General features: G+C 40.8%; 1 protein-coding gene across 1 annotated transcript in view; it reads right to left on the reverse strand.

Annotated features, from left to right (window-relative positions):
- The window catches only part of TXNDC5 (thioredoxin domain containing 5), a 39968-nt gene that overhangs the window by 9390 nt on the left and 13440 nt on the right, over positions 1-17138 (reverse strand). The window contains exons 4-7 of the mRNA XM_019522364.1: positions 13166-13281; positions 10812-10898; positions 7371-7511; positions 4868-4950 (exon numbers count right to left, since the gene is read on the reverse strand). Coding sequence (XP_019377909.1) covers positions 4868-4950; positions 7371-7511; positions 10812-10898; positions 13166-13281 — 427 coding nt within the window. The remainder of the gene's footprint in view (positions 1-4867; positions 4951-7370; positions 7512-10811; positions 10899-13165; positions 13282-17138) is intronic.

Genomic DNA, 17138 nt, shown 5'->3' on the forward strand with positions numbered 1-17138 from the left:
TTTCCCTGTATCCACAGAGCCAGTCATCTCATCATAGTAGGCAGTCAGGTTGGTCAGGCATGGCTTGCCCTTGCTGAATCCATGTTGACTGTTCCTAAACACCTTTTCCTCCAAGTGCTTAGAAATGGATTCTTTGAGGATCTGCTCCATGATTTTTCCAGGGACTGAGGTGAGGCTAACTGGTCTGTACTTCCCTGGATGATCCTCTTCCCCTTTCTTAAATATGGGCACAATGTTTGCCCTTTTCCAGTCATCCAGGAGCTCTTCTGATTGCCATGATTTTTCAAAGACAGTGGCCAGTGGCTCTGCAATCACATCAGCACTCTCCAACATCTTTCTGGATTGCCTGTGCACTGCTGTACTGCCCTCCCAGCAGATGTCCGGGTGAATGAAGTTCTCCATGAGAACCACGGTCTGTGATCAGGAAACTTCCGCGAGCTTTGAAGAAAGCCTCATTCACCACTTCCTCCTGATCTGGTGGTCTATAGTAGACCCCCACCATGACATCACCCTTGTTGCTCTCCCCTCTAACCTTTGCTATATATGCCCTTTGCTATCTACAGAACACACGTACTGGGCCATACTCTGATCTTCACTACATATTAGTTACTGTTGTCAAGACACTATGGATGCTTTAAACCAGCATCTCTAGAGCTATATAAAATGTAAGAATATGGGGTAGAAGGGTCATATTGAAGAACTGACTCTCAAGAAACAGAGCTAATGAAATAGGAAAAATAACCACTGCCACATTAATTTTGCTATTCTGAGTTTTTATCTTTAGTGCCTACAAGAAAAGAATTCCTAGGCTACACTTTATAATTATTAAAGATGATGGGCTGCTCATTTTATTTTGCCCCAGATGCACCTAAGTCTGGCCTTTACAGCAGCCTAAAAATATCCTTAGGCTTGATTGAGAGAGAGCACTGACAAAGATAGTGAAGAGTTTGCCAGTGCTTTCTTTCTACAAGTTAAAAAACAAGTATATTATTAAACTACTCCATTAAGATTATGTGAGTGTAAAGGCGCTACTGACCACACACGAAAACAATTAAGGCAGGATGGGATTGTATTTACCGTGCAACCTATGCTAATGTTTACCCAAAACAAACCGAGGGGCAGTACAACTCTACAGAACACTGTTTGCTTAACCCAACACAAATTAGTCCACTTGAGAAAAAAAAGTCATTTATATACAGTGAACTATAACTGTATACACAGAGATGATTTTTCAGGCTAAGAACAGGAGACAAACTATGTAAATACACTGAATATTTTCCTAAACTACAGCTTTTTGATAGCTGCTGCCACAGAGAATATACTGGTTAAAAAGCTTTTTTTAAAATGCCCTCTCTCAGTTGTCATCTGTCATTCTTTGGTTTGTATAAAGTCACCTTCACTCTCTCTTTTTCCATCTTCCCTCCCCACTTCAAAGCAGAGTGAGCCTAGTGTGAACCTGAGGCACAGAGTAAAATGCCCCAAGGGAGCTTCTTCAATAGCAAGCTGTGCCCTGGTTCACCCCCAGATTGTGAAATGTGTCCTAATATCAGTGCCCCAAGGTACATGAGGAAACAGGTGAATGAAGAGAGGAGACCTCTCCAAGGCTGCATAAGGCATCCCTGGCAGAACCAGGCTGCTTAACTCCTGTCACGCTAGGCTGCTGACTCCAGATGAGTGACTCTGTTGTCTGGAGTTCAGCTAAGCTGGGAAATACTTCCATTCCACGTGAGAGCAGGTCTTGTGGCCTCGTAAGAAGCAGGAAGAAGCATTGCTCTTTAAAGAAGTCAGTTTGGTTCCCCTTCAAATCAAGAACTGCCATGGCCATCAAGAACATGAGTCGTCAGTGTGATGAAGTCATCAGCAAATCTAACTGCACTTTATCATCCATCAGCAGATGCATGGCAAACAGAACCAAGGAGGTGATACTTCCCCTCTACGCAGCATTGGTCAGACCGCAGTTGGAGTACTGCACCCAGTTTTGGGCACCACACTTTAAGAGGGATGTGGATAACTTGGAGAGGGTCTAGAGAAGGGCCACTCGTATGGTTAAGGGCTTGCAGGCCAAGCCCTATGAGGAGAGCCTAGGGCACCTGGACCTCTTCAGCCTCCACAAGAGAAGGTTGAGAGGCGACCTTGTGTCTGCCTATAAATTCATCATGGGGGCGCAGAAGGGAGTTGGTGAGGCTCTACTCACCAAGGCGCCCCTGGGAGTTACAAGAAATCATGGCCTTAAGCTAGAAGAGAGCAGATTTAGACTGGACATTAGGAAGAACTTCTTCACAGTTAGAGCGGCCAAAATCTGAAATGGGCTCCCAAGGGAGGTGGTGCTCTCCCCTACCGTGGGGTCTTCAAGAGGAGGTTAGATAGGTATCTGGCTGGGGTCGTCTGAACCCAACACTCTTTCCTGTCTATGCAGGGGGTTGGACTCGATGATCTATTGAGGTCCCTTCTGACCTTAACATCTATGAATCTATGAATTCTTTCAGAGTCGGCCCTATACAGCACTTCCCCTTCTAGATAAGATGCTGAAAGTGTCAAGCAATTCTGAAAAGTCCACTATAAAAGGATTTAGTGGATCACATCTTTCCATTTCTTCCCATATTATGCTCAGTAGCATAATATGGAAAACCAATTCCTAACACTGCAAACCACACCTTGAAATCTGTATTTTAACTAGGCTTATTACCTGCTATGCATCACCACTTCTGACAGGTTATCCAGGCTAGATTTGGGCCTGTATAATCTTAACATCTGCAGTGACTGAACACAGGTATAAACTGAACTTAATGATTCCACACAAGAACTGAAATCCACCCCATTCTCCCTTACCTATGTTGAGTCTACAAGGGTAAAAGAAATAAAAAGCAATAAACTTATTTATGATCATCAGATTGGCACACTGGTATTTTACAGAACCCAGTGCATGCTAAGCACATGATGAAAAGTTTCACTCTAGTTTCAGCAATGACAGAAGAAAGGAGAACAAAAGTAGGTTGAGAATGAGCATTAAAAGGCAGCACACATGGACTTTTCTGTGCATAAATATCTCCATTAAGTTACGAAGGAAGCAAGCCAGGTAAGAAAGAATAGTGAGAACTGCTAGAAGAGGCATTGAAGTCGCATTTTCATTTACTACTGCATTTCTCTTCTTCCCCCAAAGAACCCTGGGCACACCTCTAATAGACATAGCTAAGTCAATCTCAGCTTGGTTTGGCAGACTGTAGGATCCAGGTTCATGGACAGCCCTTAATGCAATGCAAGTGACACAGCCATACCAAAAGATGCCATCATTCGAAGTCAACTATGCTGAATTTAAAAATCTGTAGTACTTCTTTTAGACAGTAGCAATATCATTCCTTCCTAGTCTCAAAATTACCCAAAATGATATCATTTTCATCCTCCTAAGCATATTAAAATATACAATGCATTTGCTCACAGTATTGGTGTCCTACAAATGTCAAACTTACTGCTTTGAAACACTGACAATATAACATCACATATAAGTAATTTTATATTCTGTTACCACTTCCTGTTCAATGCATATGCTGGGTTAGAACAGCTAATGATGAAATTTGAGTTACTTTGTCCTCTGTGTACAATGACATCCAGCTTTATTTCCACCTCTCCAACATAACCATCATGATATAACTCATTAAGAGACTGGGATAGAGAAGAAATTACTGCTTCTCAATCTAGGTACAAATGAGGCGAAGTGCATTTATCTTCAGTGCATGGTAAGGAGGGATATTTGCTATCTGTCATATAACACAGGCATCCCACTGGACCCCCAAACATACTGGCTATTCAGGAAACATGAACTATGAAACATAACCATTGAGCTCTTGCAACTTTTTCCACCTGAATACATGATACAAGACCTCAACACAATCATCCTTTCTCACTTCAAAGGTGGGCTACTATAAAATACAGTACATGTAGCTTCAATAAGATCACCGAGAAACTACAGCTGGAACAGATTATCCTTTCCAGTTACCATATTTTCTTGCATACAGCATGCACTTCACCCCCCACCAACTGCCTGCTGGAAATTGCAGTGTGTATTATATGAAAGGAAATACAGTAACGGCAGTTTCTGTGGCATAAACTTCAGCTGGGGGAAAATGACAGTGAAGTCTAACTCCATCCAGGAGGAGAACAATGAGCAGGCTCTGCTTCCTCCCTAGCTGCTGCCACTCAGTTACTTACTACAAGGAAAGATCCTTTTTTCTTTTCTTTTTTTAAAGGAAGAATGAAAAGCTGTACATCTCATTCCAGGGCATGTTGTATGCAAGAAAACGAGGTGTTTACCAGGACTCTGATAGTAGTATGGTACACCTTTTTTTCCATTATCTCTACTGACACCTTACCTGGATATGTAGGTGTAGTTTCTAACCTCCAGAGCCCTTAATAATTTGGGACTTTCCTGGTTACAAAGACTACCATTTACTTTGCGCAATTCCCAGGTAGCAGTGATCACCTGAGATAACTGGGGACAGCATCTCACTGTCCCCCTTCCCTGCTTAAATCAAATCAAGGCATCTTTGGATGGTAAGTCTTCAAGGACATTTCACAGCCTAAATCTCCACATGTCTGCAGGAGGCTGGCTTTGATTCAGGCAAGCAGGGAGGCCTGTTTTGTCAAGCTTTTCTTGGAGACCACTGTCAAGGAGTGGGTTGTAGTTTATTTAGTACTCTTCCCTATTATTTAATGGTAAGGTTTAATTTCTCTAAGTTTTGTGTAGCATTTAAGATATAATACGTTTTATTTACCTACTTCAATGTATACTGGAGTGCAAGAACCCAAAACAAATAATGAATAAAAAGCTAATAACCAATCATTCAAAACCATCATTTAGAAATCTGCTTACCACGGAGCGTAGAACTTAATAAAGGTGACCCCCTTTGCAACAGTTTGGTCAAAGTCTTTTTCAGAGAGAGACAGGACTGTAGACTGTGAAGAAAGAGACAAAAGCCAAACCTTAAAACTGGCTAAATCCTCTAAATTTCTGAAATATGTTAAAGAGAAATCCACCGAAGCGCCACTGTTAGTATGTCTAGTCAGTATATCTGCTATGTACGATTATCAGGATCTACCCCTTCTTTAACTTAACTGTTTTCTCTCCATTTATACGCTAAGGAAAGAAATACTATGTGGTCAGTGTTGCTCATTGTTGTAGAAATAAAGTGTCCCCATAGGTACCTTTACAGTATCTGAATGGCATAGTGCTTAGTAATTGAAAATCCCTCTTCATTTTTCTACATTTTCATTCATCTACTCATTAAAAATCTCTCATGGCTGTTTAATGCAGATATCGTAGTCACACTTGTAATATCTTCAACAGCAGTTCTCTTTCCACTAATTTGTTACATTATGTGTTTAAACACTGATTTGTTACCAGAAACAAACATTTAAATGCCACAGAGAAAATACAAAGATTAGACACTAAATTTGGATTTCATGCTGGATTTTTGGTAAATGGTATGAGTGATGGGACAAAAAGGCAGTAACATTTTGCTTACATGCAGATTTGGTATGTTGGGTCATCAGAGAGTTACACCAAGTAAGCAAAACTTGTGCTCTAAAACTCGTGTGTAGGAAGGGGAAGGCTTCTAGTGAAATACAAAGGTTATTCTGTCAGTAGTAACAAAATCCACTTTCTAGAGAAGCCTCAAATTACAACCAGGAAAACTAAAATAAAGGAGAGAATTGACTCTGCCACCCATATTACTTTTACTGCAATAAACAATAAAACATTAATGCAATCCATGAGATCTAAACTGAAAGTTCACTACATGAAGTGTCCAAACCTAATCAACCTTGTAGATGCCTAAGTAGGGCATAGGTAGTATTTAGACACTTAAGTCACAAAGAGTAACCCTAGACAATTCTGTTCAGTAGCCACAAAACCATTTAGGCGCTTCAGTCCCTGAAGCATTACAATTAAAACACGATTAACCTGCTGATCACATCTTAAATGGCATAGCCGCCTTAAATAGTAACCTGGCCATACATTCAGGTTAATTTATGGCTGGTACTTGCTGGTACAGGGGAAGCATGGGATCACAATCCTGGGCTCTACCCACTTCAGCAAGTAAAGCACAACTGGGATCTATTCCCCAGCTCCAAAACTGTGCACGCAAAACTTTACTCTAGTGTTAACTATTTTAGTTTAGCAGTGGCTGTATAGCTTCTAACGTGTGGCATGGCAGGAGGCATGACTGTTGAGATCACAGATCAGATCACACCTTTAAGTTAATGTTTGCTAGGGGCCTTAGATTTACAAAGCACCTCCAATATGGTCTGAAAATATTTACAGAGTTGCTGCATACGACACATAGGTCACACAAAGCAAAATTTATTTACTGTATTATGTCATTTTTTATTGGAGAGAACTTACCTAAAAATTTGATATAAACTTTTATCTATGCATTACAAGAGGCAAAACAAATTTATCATTTAGTTTCTCTACTCCTTTAGAACAGATACTGATCAAAACATCCTTCAAAATTGCAGATAGTTGTTAGGATGATGCTACGACTCAAGTGACCTCTATTTTAATTTTGACCACCTCCACATTGTGACAAACCTAAACTACTAATTCATATTTTCCTTTGTAATTCTTTTACTTTTGCCAGTCTTGGAGCTTCTTCCTTCCCTTCCTTCCTATATATACAGTATCCTTTTTCTTCAGCTGCTCTATTTCTATCTTTTCCCTTTTTCAGCTCAGAATGCCATTCATGACATTCATCTCAACAGCTACCAAATGTGATGTCACAAAGCCTGATAAAATGAGCAAAGCAGCAAGAACAGTTTCAAAGATCAAACATGAAGATCATATTGTAAAGCTAAACAACTTATTGCGACAATTATGACATGTTGGTTACTTATTATTACTATTATTCTTCAAAGTTTTCCAACTCCTCAGTTTAGTAAAGGCATCATGAATGCTTACGGTTATATAAGCTATTAAATAACTGCTACACTAAAATAGTTAACAGTAGACTAAAGTTTTGCACGCAAAAAATTTGGTCCAATTTACAATTTAAGTTTTTGTTTATAGATTTTTAAATGTTATTAAGAAGAATGTTAAAATTAAAATCTTGACATGGTATGGTAGAGTTAGAAAACAAACAAAACCCTGCACATGGTAGTCACATAGAGACATAGTTATGGGCTGTTAAAGCAGTCTTAGTTAATCTTAGTTATTTCGTTAGGCATGCAGTCTACGTTAGCCCAGGGTAAAATAATTAAGAGATTTACAGGCAATGTTACGTTTTAAGAGAATATTATACTATTATTTTAGCCATCAAACCCTATGGGACAGAAGTAGATCTGTTCTTTATGTATCTTCACGGCATACTGGCACTTACATCAACGTGGATGGGTCCTGGAGGCTGCTGTGGACCTTCAGGTGGTTTATCAGCAGCTGGTGCCTTCTTGGAGTTCTGTAGTTGGGAATCTACATATTCCTTTAAGGAATCCAAATCTCTCTTTCCTTTATACTGGTCAGCCTAAAATTAATCAAGTCATTTGTGAAACTACAGATTGTCAGTTTAATATCACCAAAAGTGTTTCTTTAATTAAAAAAGGTAAATACAGGTTTCCCTTGCTTTATGCAGGTTCTGTCTGCAAATTCACTCTTATGCTATGACCCTTTTTATACCCAAAATTCATTGTATGCAAGGTAAATTCACTCTTACACGATCAGTGTAGTGGAAGCCCATGGTCAGCTGCTTTGTGCGATGCATTGTGAGAGTGACACACACCAAAATATAGTCTCCAGTGTGGATCTGTGCTCCTTGCTTGTTGTCTGTGACGTGTTTCTGTAGTTGCCATCCCCACTATGGCTTTTAAGTGTCACACTAGCTTATCTCCTACCCTTCTCCCTGGTCCATCAATGAAGCTTTTACCACCCTCTCTTCACACCAACTAAACATTTACCACCACCCCATGCCTGTGTGTACTGTCTGCTGTTGGTGAGTACCAAAATTGTCTTGTAAAAGTAGCAGAAATGAGTCTTGGGGTCAGTATAGTTGAGGTCTTGGAACATATCCCTATTTGTTACATTGTAAAGTGGGTTCCCTTTATGCGAATTCAAGTTAGGCACCATTTTCCAGGAATGCATGTACAGCAAAAAACAAGGGAAACCTGTATGAAGAAATGCCTGTATTCTGCATGCTCATAACAAAAACTCTAATTAATCTATAAACCTACCTGTGAGGCTTCAGAATTGCCATGGACTCCTTCCCTTGTGCTTCAGAGCACCTGACTGTTCATTTAAAAGAACCACTACTTTAAAAAATAGATGCCTAGAGCCAACCATGAAATTAGAAACACAACTTTAGACATTTTTTTCCTTCAAACTTCACTTCAATTGTTAAGAAAATAAAAAGAACAATAGGATTTCAACTTCCATCCTTGGTCCAAACTGTTGTCATCACTGTGGTTAAATCTAATACTTTGGCATTGCTAAAAGAAAAAAACAAGTGGTTTTGAGAGGTGCGTCATGATGTTCAATCATGACTGCCCCTGCACTTTGCCTGGAAGTGCCCTTATTGAAGTTAGTTCTGGGAGTGCCGGGGTTCAGCTAGAAGTCATAAAGGGAAGACAAACTCTGACCTGCTTGCAACAAAGACAAAAAAAGTGATCTTAACATTAGGAGTGTTAGCTCCAGTTTTCTGAAACGCTACCAGAAGCCCACACCCTGACTTGGTGCAGATATAGTTAGATCTTCTAAGAGCCACAGCACTGGTTCAAACACCTCCTCCAGTCACAGGTCTTTTAAGAATCCTAAATGACTAGGATCAGAACCCTTCTGCAGCATTTGTGGTTTCAGACACAACCCCTGAAATGACTGGCTCCACCTTGGCTGTCGAGTGCCAACCCACAGTAGGGGGCAATCCTTGTCAGAAGCTCTTTTATGAAGCTACAGTATTCAGTTCTGGATCTTGGATCTGAGCATCAGCCTCAGCAGGTGTTTGGCTCTGAAAAGTCTTGGATTTGGAGCACCTATTCAAGTGTACCAACAACCGTGTGTGTGTGTGTGTGTCTCTGTGTGTGTGTGTGTGTGTGTGTGTGTGTGTGTCTGTGTACCAACAACCGTGTGTGCGTGTGTGTACGCTTCCTTAGTCTTTTCCTGTCTTTTCGATCTCTTCTGGTCTAAATTATCAGGGGAGATCAAATAAGATGGACCTGGAAAGTCCGTACCTGCTTATTCCTTTCCATTTCAGCAGAGCAGAAATCATACCCATTCTACCTCCACCATTTTATTCCCTCTGTTCAAGAGCAGTGATGCAGGACCAGATTTCAATTATGACGAAAAGGATGATGCTGTTAGACACAACAATGCTAAACCTCTCTTAATGGACAGCATCATAACCACCTTTCTTCCACATGGGACAGCTATAAATGATTCCAAGAGCTGGTAGGTCACAACTGCTGAAGGTTTTATTTATGCTGCATTTGTCCACAAAACAATGTCTAATACTGAGACATGAAAGTCCAGCACAAGAGACCATCATATATGTTGCTAATAATATCACCAGACATCTTAGGTCACTGTTATTTCACCAGAGGTTGCTCCTCTTTATCAAACACAACAGCAAGAAGTTAGTTCTTTTTGTTTCATCTTTTCTCCTAGCACCTGGTTTTGGAAGTAGCTGGACAGTCCAAATGAATCAGAGCAACTTCATTCTCATTAATGGAGAAATCCAAGACATAGACCCATATTGTCAAGAAAGCCTACGCTGAAGCAACCTCAGCTTATTAACATGCAGGAGAGTCCTGAAAAGATATCACTTTTTTGGAAACCACCTCATGTATGGAGCATCAGCCATACATCAGCATTAAGCAGTTGAAAGGGGTTTTGGAGAGTCAGCCATGTTCCCACTGGTCAACAGCTTTCAGGCCATATCCAAGTAAGGACACAGGGACTTGAGTCCAAAATTATGATCCAACAATCTCTTGCTCAGTGTCTACCTAGCTCTGGGAATTCCTAGGTGTACTAAGTCCCTCCCTGTTTGACGTGGAAGTGAAACTATGCAGAAAAGAAAGCAAGATTCATGGGGCCACAAAAAGAAGGATCATTAATCAGCCTCGGGGATAGTTCTAGATTCTGGTCCCTGCTCCTTAGACCATTATTTCATCCAATGAGTGTTTAAATGAAAATAAAAATACTACTTAATGCAAGGCTTATTTGCTGCTGGCCAAGTATACTGCTTCTTCAGATTCATGCTTGCCATTTCCCTAACTTCTCCAGAGTCATCTTTACAATTTTTTCAATTAAGAGAAAGAAAATAAGTCAACTGGGGCCACAAGATTCAATCTCAGCTTTGTAAGGAGGAATTCACGTGGCCTCAACAGGCACTGCTCTGAGTTGGCCACTACTCGCACATTATTCTGCCAAAGTAATCTACTCAGGAGGAGGTACACAGTTTTTTTTACCATGACTATTTCATCAGTACTTTCAGACACTTAATAGCACGTATGGATAAAATGAAACACTCAAAGACGCACAGAATTCTCACACGAATTGGTGTATTCTGAGGTATCTGTCTCTGGATCACAAACATGCTATTGCTTCTGTTATTTGCAGAACAGGTACGCTACTCCATTTGAAGCTTTATGTGTGGGCCAAACAAGTTCACAGCCGACACAGACTGACCTGTGTGCATCTCCATCTTTCTCTCTCTTGCAAAGGAGCTTTCAAATAAGCCAGCTTAAAATCTCCTCCCAACTTGACCACACAAACCACCCACGTACTTTACAATGGAAAAAATGATGTTGATCACATGCTGAATTTGCAGACTCACCTTTTCACCATTCGTAAACCAGAGGAGGGTGGGATATCCTCGAACTTGGTTCTCAGAGCAGACTTCAGAATGCTGAGTACAATCAACCTGAAGTTTAAAATAATTAAAATCATTTACATTCATAAAATAAAATCAAGTGTTTTCATACTCAACTTCATATCCCTGAAATTTGGTATCTTACAATATATACCAACAGAAACCCATGGCTTGTCAGAAGAGAAACAAAATAATGTGCAAGTCTTGTCTTGAAAGCCTGTCAGCGTTCCACAGTATCCCTCAAGTTGCTTTAGGGAGAGTATGGGCAGAAGCACAGAAGAACAAAAGCTCTATCATTAGCTGCTTTAATTAAAACAATTGCTCAGGCTTTGCAGAATGAAAAATATAACCCAGGCAGTAAAAGCACACAAAGCTCAGATGTAAGAACTTTAAGGCTTAATTTTCAGCACATGGATTTCCTGGCTCACCCCTTTTTAGGAAATTGGAGCTGTCTTTGAAATCAGAAATTACATCAAGTTCTAGCAACTTGATTTTAATACAAGGGAAATTCCACATGCTAGTAAAGCAACTTTAAGGCAAGTTCAACTGTAATTTTGCCAAAAGCCAATCTATTAGGAAACTGACTTAGAAATATGATCCACGATTCAACATCTGCTTGAGACAGCACATTGAAGTTAACATTAGGAATTATTTGTCACAGGTCGCTGAAAACAAAGTGAGGTCAACCCCAAAGACTGCACACAATCTAGTCACAAGGTGGTAGTGCTACTGAACATTCTTCATCTGGATTACATGTCGGTCTTGCTTCAACCTATGTCAAGGTCATGTTTCCCCCTGACTCAGAGAATTACATTCTTAGATAAAATATAGTCTCAGCTCAAAAATGGCATGATATCCAATAAAACAAAACTGGCTAGACATAAGACAAAATGTCTTGCTTTTATCAAGGAACAAATGCCAGAATACTGCTCAGTGCAAGACCACTAAACTTTTGGAAAGCACTAGATTTTCTGAATGAAAACACAATGGGTAACTTTTTAGCAAGATAGTTAAGCCAAGTAAGGCCTGTCCCTAGTTGTTTCCCCCACCCCATAACCTTCCTGTCCCGATAGGTCAAGCAGGGATTCCAGGCATGCTATTTACAACATTTGATACAGAACAAAAAAACCAAAATCCTCTGGTACTTTTGTACTCAGAAATCAAAATTGTGTTTACATTTCTAAGGAGAAGTTATTCTGACCTACAGGACCCTTACTCTTCCAAATTTAAAGAATTTTTCAAAATCATTTCAAATAAGGAGAAGCTAACATTACCAGTAACAACCCAAATCGCTACTGAGACAGCGAAAGGATAGACTACTCATTGCCCCTCTGTAGCATTCACAATGTCAGTAGCAGTTTTACTTATAAATTAGTGCCATCTATCTATTATCAACTTAAACCTTCAAAGAGGTTAAGAATTTAAAAGGTAGCCATAATACATTATTTTCCATTGGATAGCCTGGGGGACTGAGACTATTAAGCCACCAGGACTTCAAGCATGGGTCAGCAAATAAAGCGAGTAACTGTAATTGCCAGACCACCTGCATACCTCTGCACAGAAGTCACGCCAGGTAAAAGTAACAAGCTCCCATGGTAAATACACAACAGAATCTGGTTATCATCCCTAAGGAAAATAGTAAAGCAAGGTAAGATATCAGTTTTTAAGATGGAAGACCCTCAGAAAGGCTAAAACAGTTTTGTGGGGTGAAGAAAACAGAAAAAAGCTCTTCATGGTTTCATAGTTGTTAGGGGCTAGAAAGGACCTTACAAATCATCAGGTCCAGCCCCTGCTGCACTTGGGCAGGAAAGACTGCTGGGGTCAGATGATTAAGGGCTTTATTAGATCTATGATTTACCTTGGTGTAGAGAACAGAGGAACAATAATTTTTACTCCTCAAAATAAATCTTAGCTATTTATCAAGCACTGGCAACAGACAAATGCAACATAATAGAAAGCAAACTACATATATTCCTCCCAACACCTACATTTCTTGACCTTTATATTTTTGCTTCTCTACTACACACAGGGAGTTGTTGTTTATATAATTTCTGGTAAGTTGTTGTTTAAAACGAATAATCCTGACAATTTAGAACTGTCCATCTCTTCAAAACAAATATTAGTGGGTATATACATGGATATATGCAAGAAAAATATCAAGTTCAAAGTTAAAATGGATCTACGAAGGTAGATTGACTTACCAAGTGCTAAACAAAAAATAAAGACTTAAGAGAGTTCACAATGAATTACATTATACTTGGCTAATATATTAGTCCAAATGATGTGTAATTTCTGTTTGGTAAGAGCTTTCCACCTACCTTGCCAACTTTGACAATGTCAGAATGTTCAAAGACTGACGCCAGCTGTTCCCAGGTTGGGGCCAAGGCCTTGCAATGGCCACACCAAGGGGCAAAGAACTTGATAAAGTGATTCCCTTTAAAAAAAAAAAAAAGATTCAATTCTCATGTACCTGAAACACTGAGCTATACACCACCAATTAGGAACACATCAAGGTATTTCCAAATGAAATGTGGGGTATGCTGAAAATATAATGGTAAGGATAAAAGACTGATATTATTTTAAACACTGCCTGTTTAAATTTGCATTCACCTCTGAATGTCTCAGACTAAACACAGCCAACGAAAGCAGCCATTTTTGTTTCAATATTCTATCCAAAGTGTTTTATTCACCTACCCATCTTCACCAAAACTAACCTGTCCACATACAAATTAGTGAAGTCAAAGGGTTATTAAAAGCCTATTATTCTTATTGTAATAAGTCACATGGCTGACCTGCATAACTCAGAAGTGGAAATCAACAAAAGGGAGAAAGAAATTAAGTAAAATAGCATAATTTCAGAAGAAGGTTTAACATTAAGCACATTTCTAAAATAAGACTATCATATAGCTATTTCACTGATTATTTAACTTGCTCCTCATTCCTTATCATGTTCCTCATATATTCCTGTCTACATTTATCTAATTCACAAACATAATCTCTTTGGCAAAGGGATTTTTAATACCATGCAGTGCATCAGACAACCTGTATCTAATGGTCGATTGAAAAGGTACAATAACTATACCATGGTAACTAAATGAAGGAAGGCCCAGAAGAGACAAGTTTTTGCTTCAGATCTACAGAGTTTAACAGGCAGAGAAAAAGATTAATGAGGCAAAAGAAAATAAATTACTGGCACCAATTTTTTGACTGGGATTACTGCCTCCATTTTTACTCAATTATTAGCCCCAGCATTATTTCATGGTTTAGTTTCTTAACCAGGTACCACATAAATAAGAACATAACAAGTATGGAATCTATTGACTCAGTCCTGTGGTTTTTAATCTCTGATTAACCTTTCAGTTGGCAAGCAGGCCCATAACTTCTACAGGGTGTGTCATACATCAAGACCACCAACCTTTTCTGAAGTGGTCTAAACATTAGCTACTGGACATTCTGCGGTACAGAATCATCAGCATCCCAAAGAAGGGGCCAATGTAACTTGGGATATGACACTAACAGCACTGGCAGGCCTGACACAGGAGAATGTTGTCCCAGAGGGAGACAGGGTTCAGGACTGCATGCTGGGTCTGAGAAGTGACCAAGGGAGCCCTGTCTGGCTTTCCATGCCCCAACTCTGGAGCTGAGGGAGTTCCTGTCCCACGTGACAGCCACAGAGAACAGGGTAGATCCTGGGGCCTGAGAAGTCTGGCTTCACTCACTTTTGTGGCCACTTTCTTCCATTGCTACTTGAAAATAATTTCATAAGACAAGACCAAACCAAAACCCAACAAAACAGACGTGTGTAGCCACACAACTTGGTCGCTACTGAATTTTAAAGGTCAGTTGTAGAAAATGGCTGTAGGAATCCTTTATAATGGTAAAAATTAGAAAATATAAATATAAAGGTCTTTACCAACTCACCCTATAAACTTAATAGCAAACTTTTCATGACCAAAGGGAAGAGATACCTCCAAGGTTCAATGATCAGAGCATGTTTGCAAATGCCAATGTTTAAAGTGAGAGCCGTCCCTAGGGGTTTGCAGGGCCTAGGACATATCAGCACGTGTGGAGCCAGGGCTGTGGCGAGCGACCGGAGTGCAAGGCTGAGGGTGGGGGTTGGCGAATGACCAGAGCGCGGAGCAGGGAAGTGGGTGGCAAGAGGCTGCAGTACAGAGCCAATGGTGTGCAGCAGCCACCCCAATTTACCCCACCCAGAGACAGCCCTGCTTAGAGTTTAAAAAATACCCACATCCAATTTAAAGATGGTTAAAAACAAGCTTTGATACTGACAGTGGTCATATAAGTTGTTGGTGCCCTCTAAAAAAGGCTCAAGGTGAAGTTACACGTTATATTTAGATCATGCTGTGGGTATTTCAAATGCAAGCGTCTGCATGTTGAAGTGTGTTAACTTGTGCTAAGTGCCCTCTGAGCATCTCAAAGTTATGCTACTTCAGGTATGGGTTAACAAGCAATTTTCAGTCTGCCAGCATCCCAGGATGCCCCTCCACCCCACACCCAGAGCAGGGATAGAGCCCAGGTCTCCTGGCTCCTTGCTGTGCCTCTGCTCTCCAGTCCTCAAGAGGGAGGTGAGAAATGTGCAGGCAAGAAACTGTATTAATCCTTAACATGTGACTGTCCACAGCAAGCTTGAACTTGAACACCACTTAACTTTCCACAGATTTAGTACGGTCTAAGGTAAGGGTAATGTGTAACTTCACCCTCAGAGAAGAATTCTTGATACAATTCTTTTTTTATTAAGCCACCCCTACAGAGAAGGATTTTAGGAAACCAGAAAGTGGGAGACTTAAGTTTGGATGATGCAATCTGTAGAGCCATCTGGAAATTCTTTCAATTTAATCAACACAGATCACTTTTAAAAGTACTAGCAGCTGTCTTGTCAGTGGTGTTACATAGGCACAAGAACAAAAAACAGACTAAATTGTGACCCTTCAGAAATGCTATCTAGGAAAAGGACTGCTATCATATGTGGATCTACTGGTGTCACCTATTAAGTATGCTCAACACTTCCCACTTTAAAGCTGGCTACAGCTTTACTAAATTAACCATTTGGGGTGAAACTTTCCATGCTGGGTGTTCTTTGTTCAGCTCAAGAGAGCTCAGCTGTCTCTGAGAATAAGGGGAAAATACCTTGTTTTGCCCATATACTCTTGAAACCTTTTCTTTGAAATGCTGTACAGCAGTGACTAGAAATTTAGCAATAGCTGGGCCTTTGTGTCAAGGGATGTGCTTTTTCTCAGGATCACAAAAACCTTAACAAACTTGGCCACATAATAGGCTTTGGAAAGGGTAGCAGTGAAGAGGGAGTTTCTGTACACTGAAGAGACTTATTAGAGGAGGGGTCGGCAACATTTTTGGGCAGAGCACCAAAAAAATCCACAACCTTGATTTGTAAGATGCTGGTGTGCTGGGTGGACAGCAGGGGAGCCGCAAGGGGCCAATTCTTGCTGTGGTAGTGCAGCCCTGGCACCTTCCCCGGGGCACACATGCCAAGCAAAATACCTTCACATGCCACGCTCTTGCAAACATGCCGGGGGTTGCCTACCACTATATTAGAGCTTACCAGTAAAAGTTAAAGATTCAACCTTCACTAAGCCTTTTAACCTCTTACAGCTTCCAGTGCTGACCAGACTGTGTGGGATGCTCACTGAGTGCTCCAGCCAAGGGCTATGAGGTCAAGGAACAGCTAATCCTATAAGCATGGGTGTCAAACTCATCATGCCCCAAGGGGCAGATGAGTGGCACTGGGCCAGTCCTCAGGCCAAATCAAGCCTGTGGATGGGCCCTGCATGCTGGATCCAGCATGTGGGCCCAGTTCAGTGCAGTGCCACCAAAAGCATATACCCTGCACTGGCCTGGAGCATAGCATGTATCCCTGAGTGTCACCCACAGCATGCACCAGAGCTGCCCCATACTACTCATGCAGGATATGGGGCTGGTATGGCCTGCACTACAGTGGTGCGGAAATCCAATCCAAGACCCATGGACGGCACCAGGGGCCAAATGACAGGAATCCATAGGCTGGATATTTGACATACCTGCTATAAAGGCTTCTCACAGATGCTCTGGGATGGGGCCCAGAACTGCATGGCTGAATCATGACCAATGCTGCTCTAGCAAAAGCTAAAATGTGAACTCTTGCACAAGCATCAATGAATTGACAGTAGCTGTTGACTACTCAGCCAAAAGCTACTGCCAATTCTGCAACAGCTGCGAAGGAGTTAACACTGTAGCCTGAACCCTGAAGAGTGAACTCCACCCCCCCCCTCACTA

Source organism: Gavialis gangeticus, unplaced genomic scaffold (assembly GCF_001723915.1).
Source record: "Gavialis gangeticus isolate Ggan-Ray unplaced genomic scaffold, GavGan_comp1, whole genome shotgun sequence".
Classification (NCBI taxonomy): Eukaryota; Metazoa; Chordata; order Crocodylia; family Gavialidae; genus Gavialis; species Gavialis gangeticus.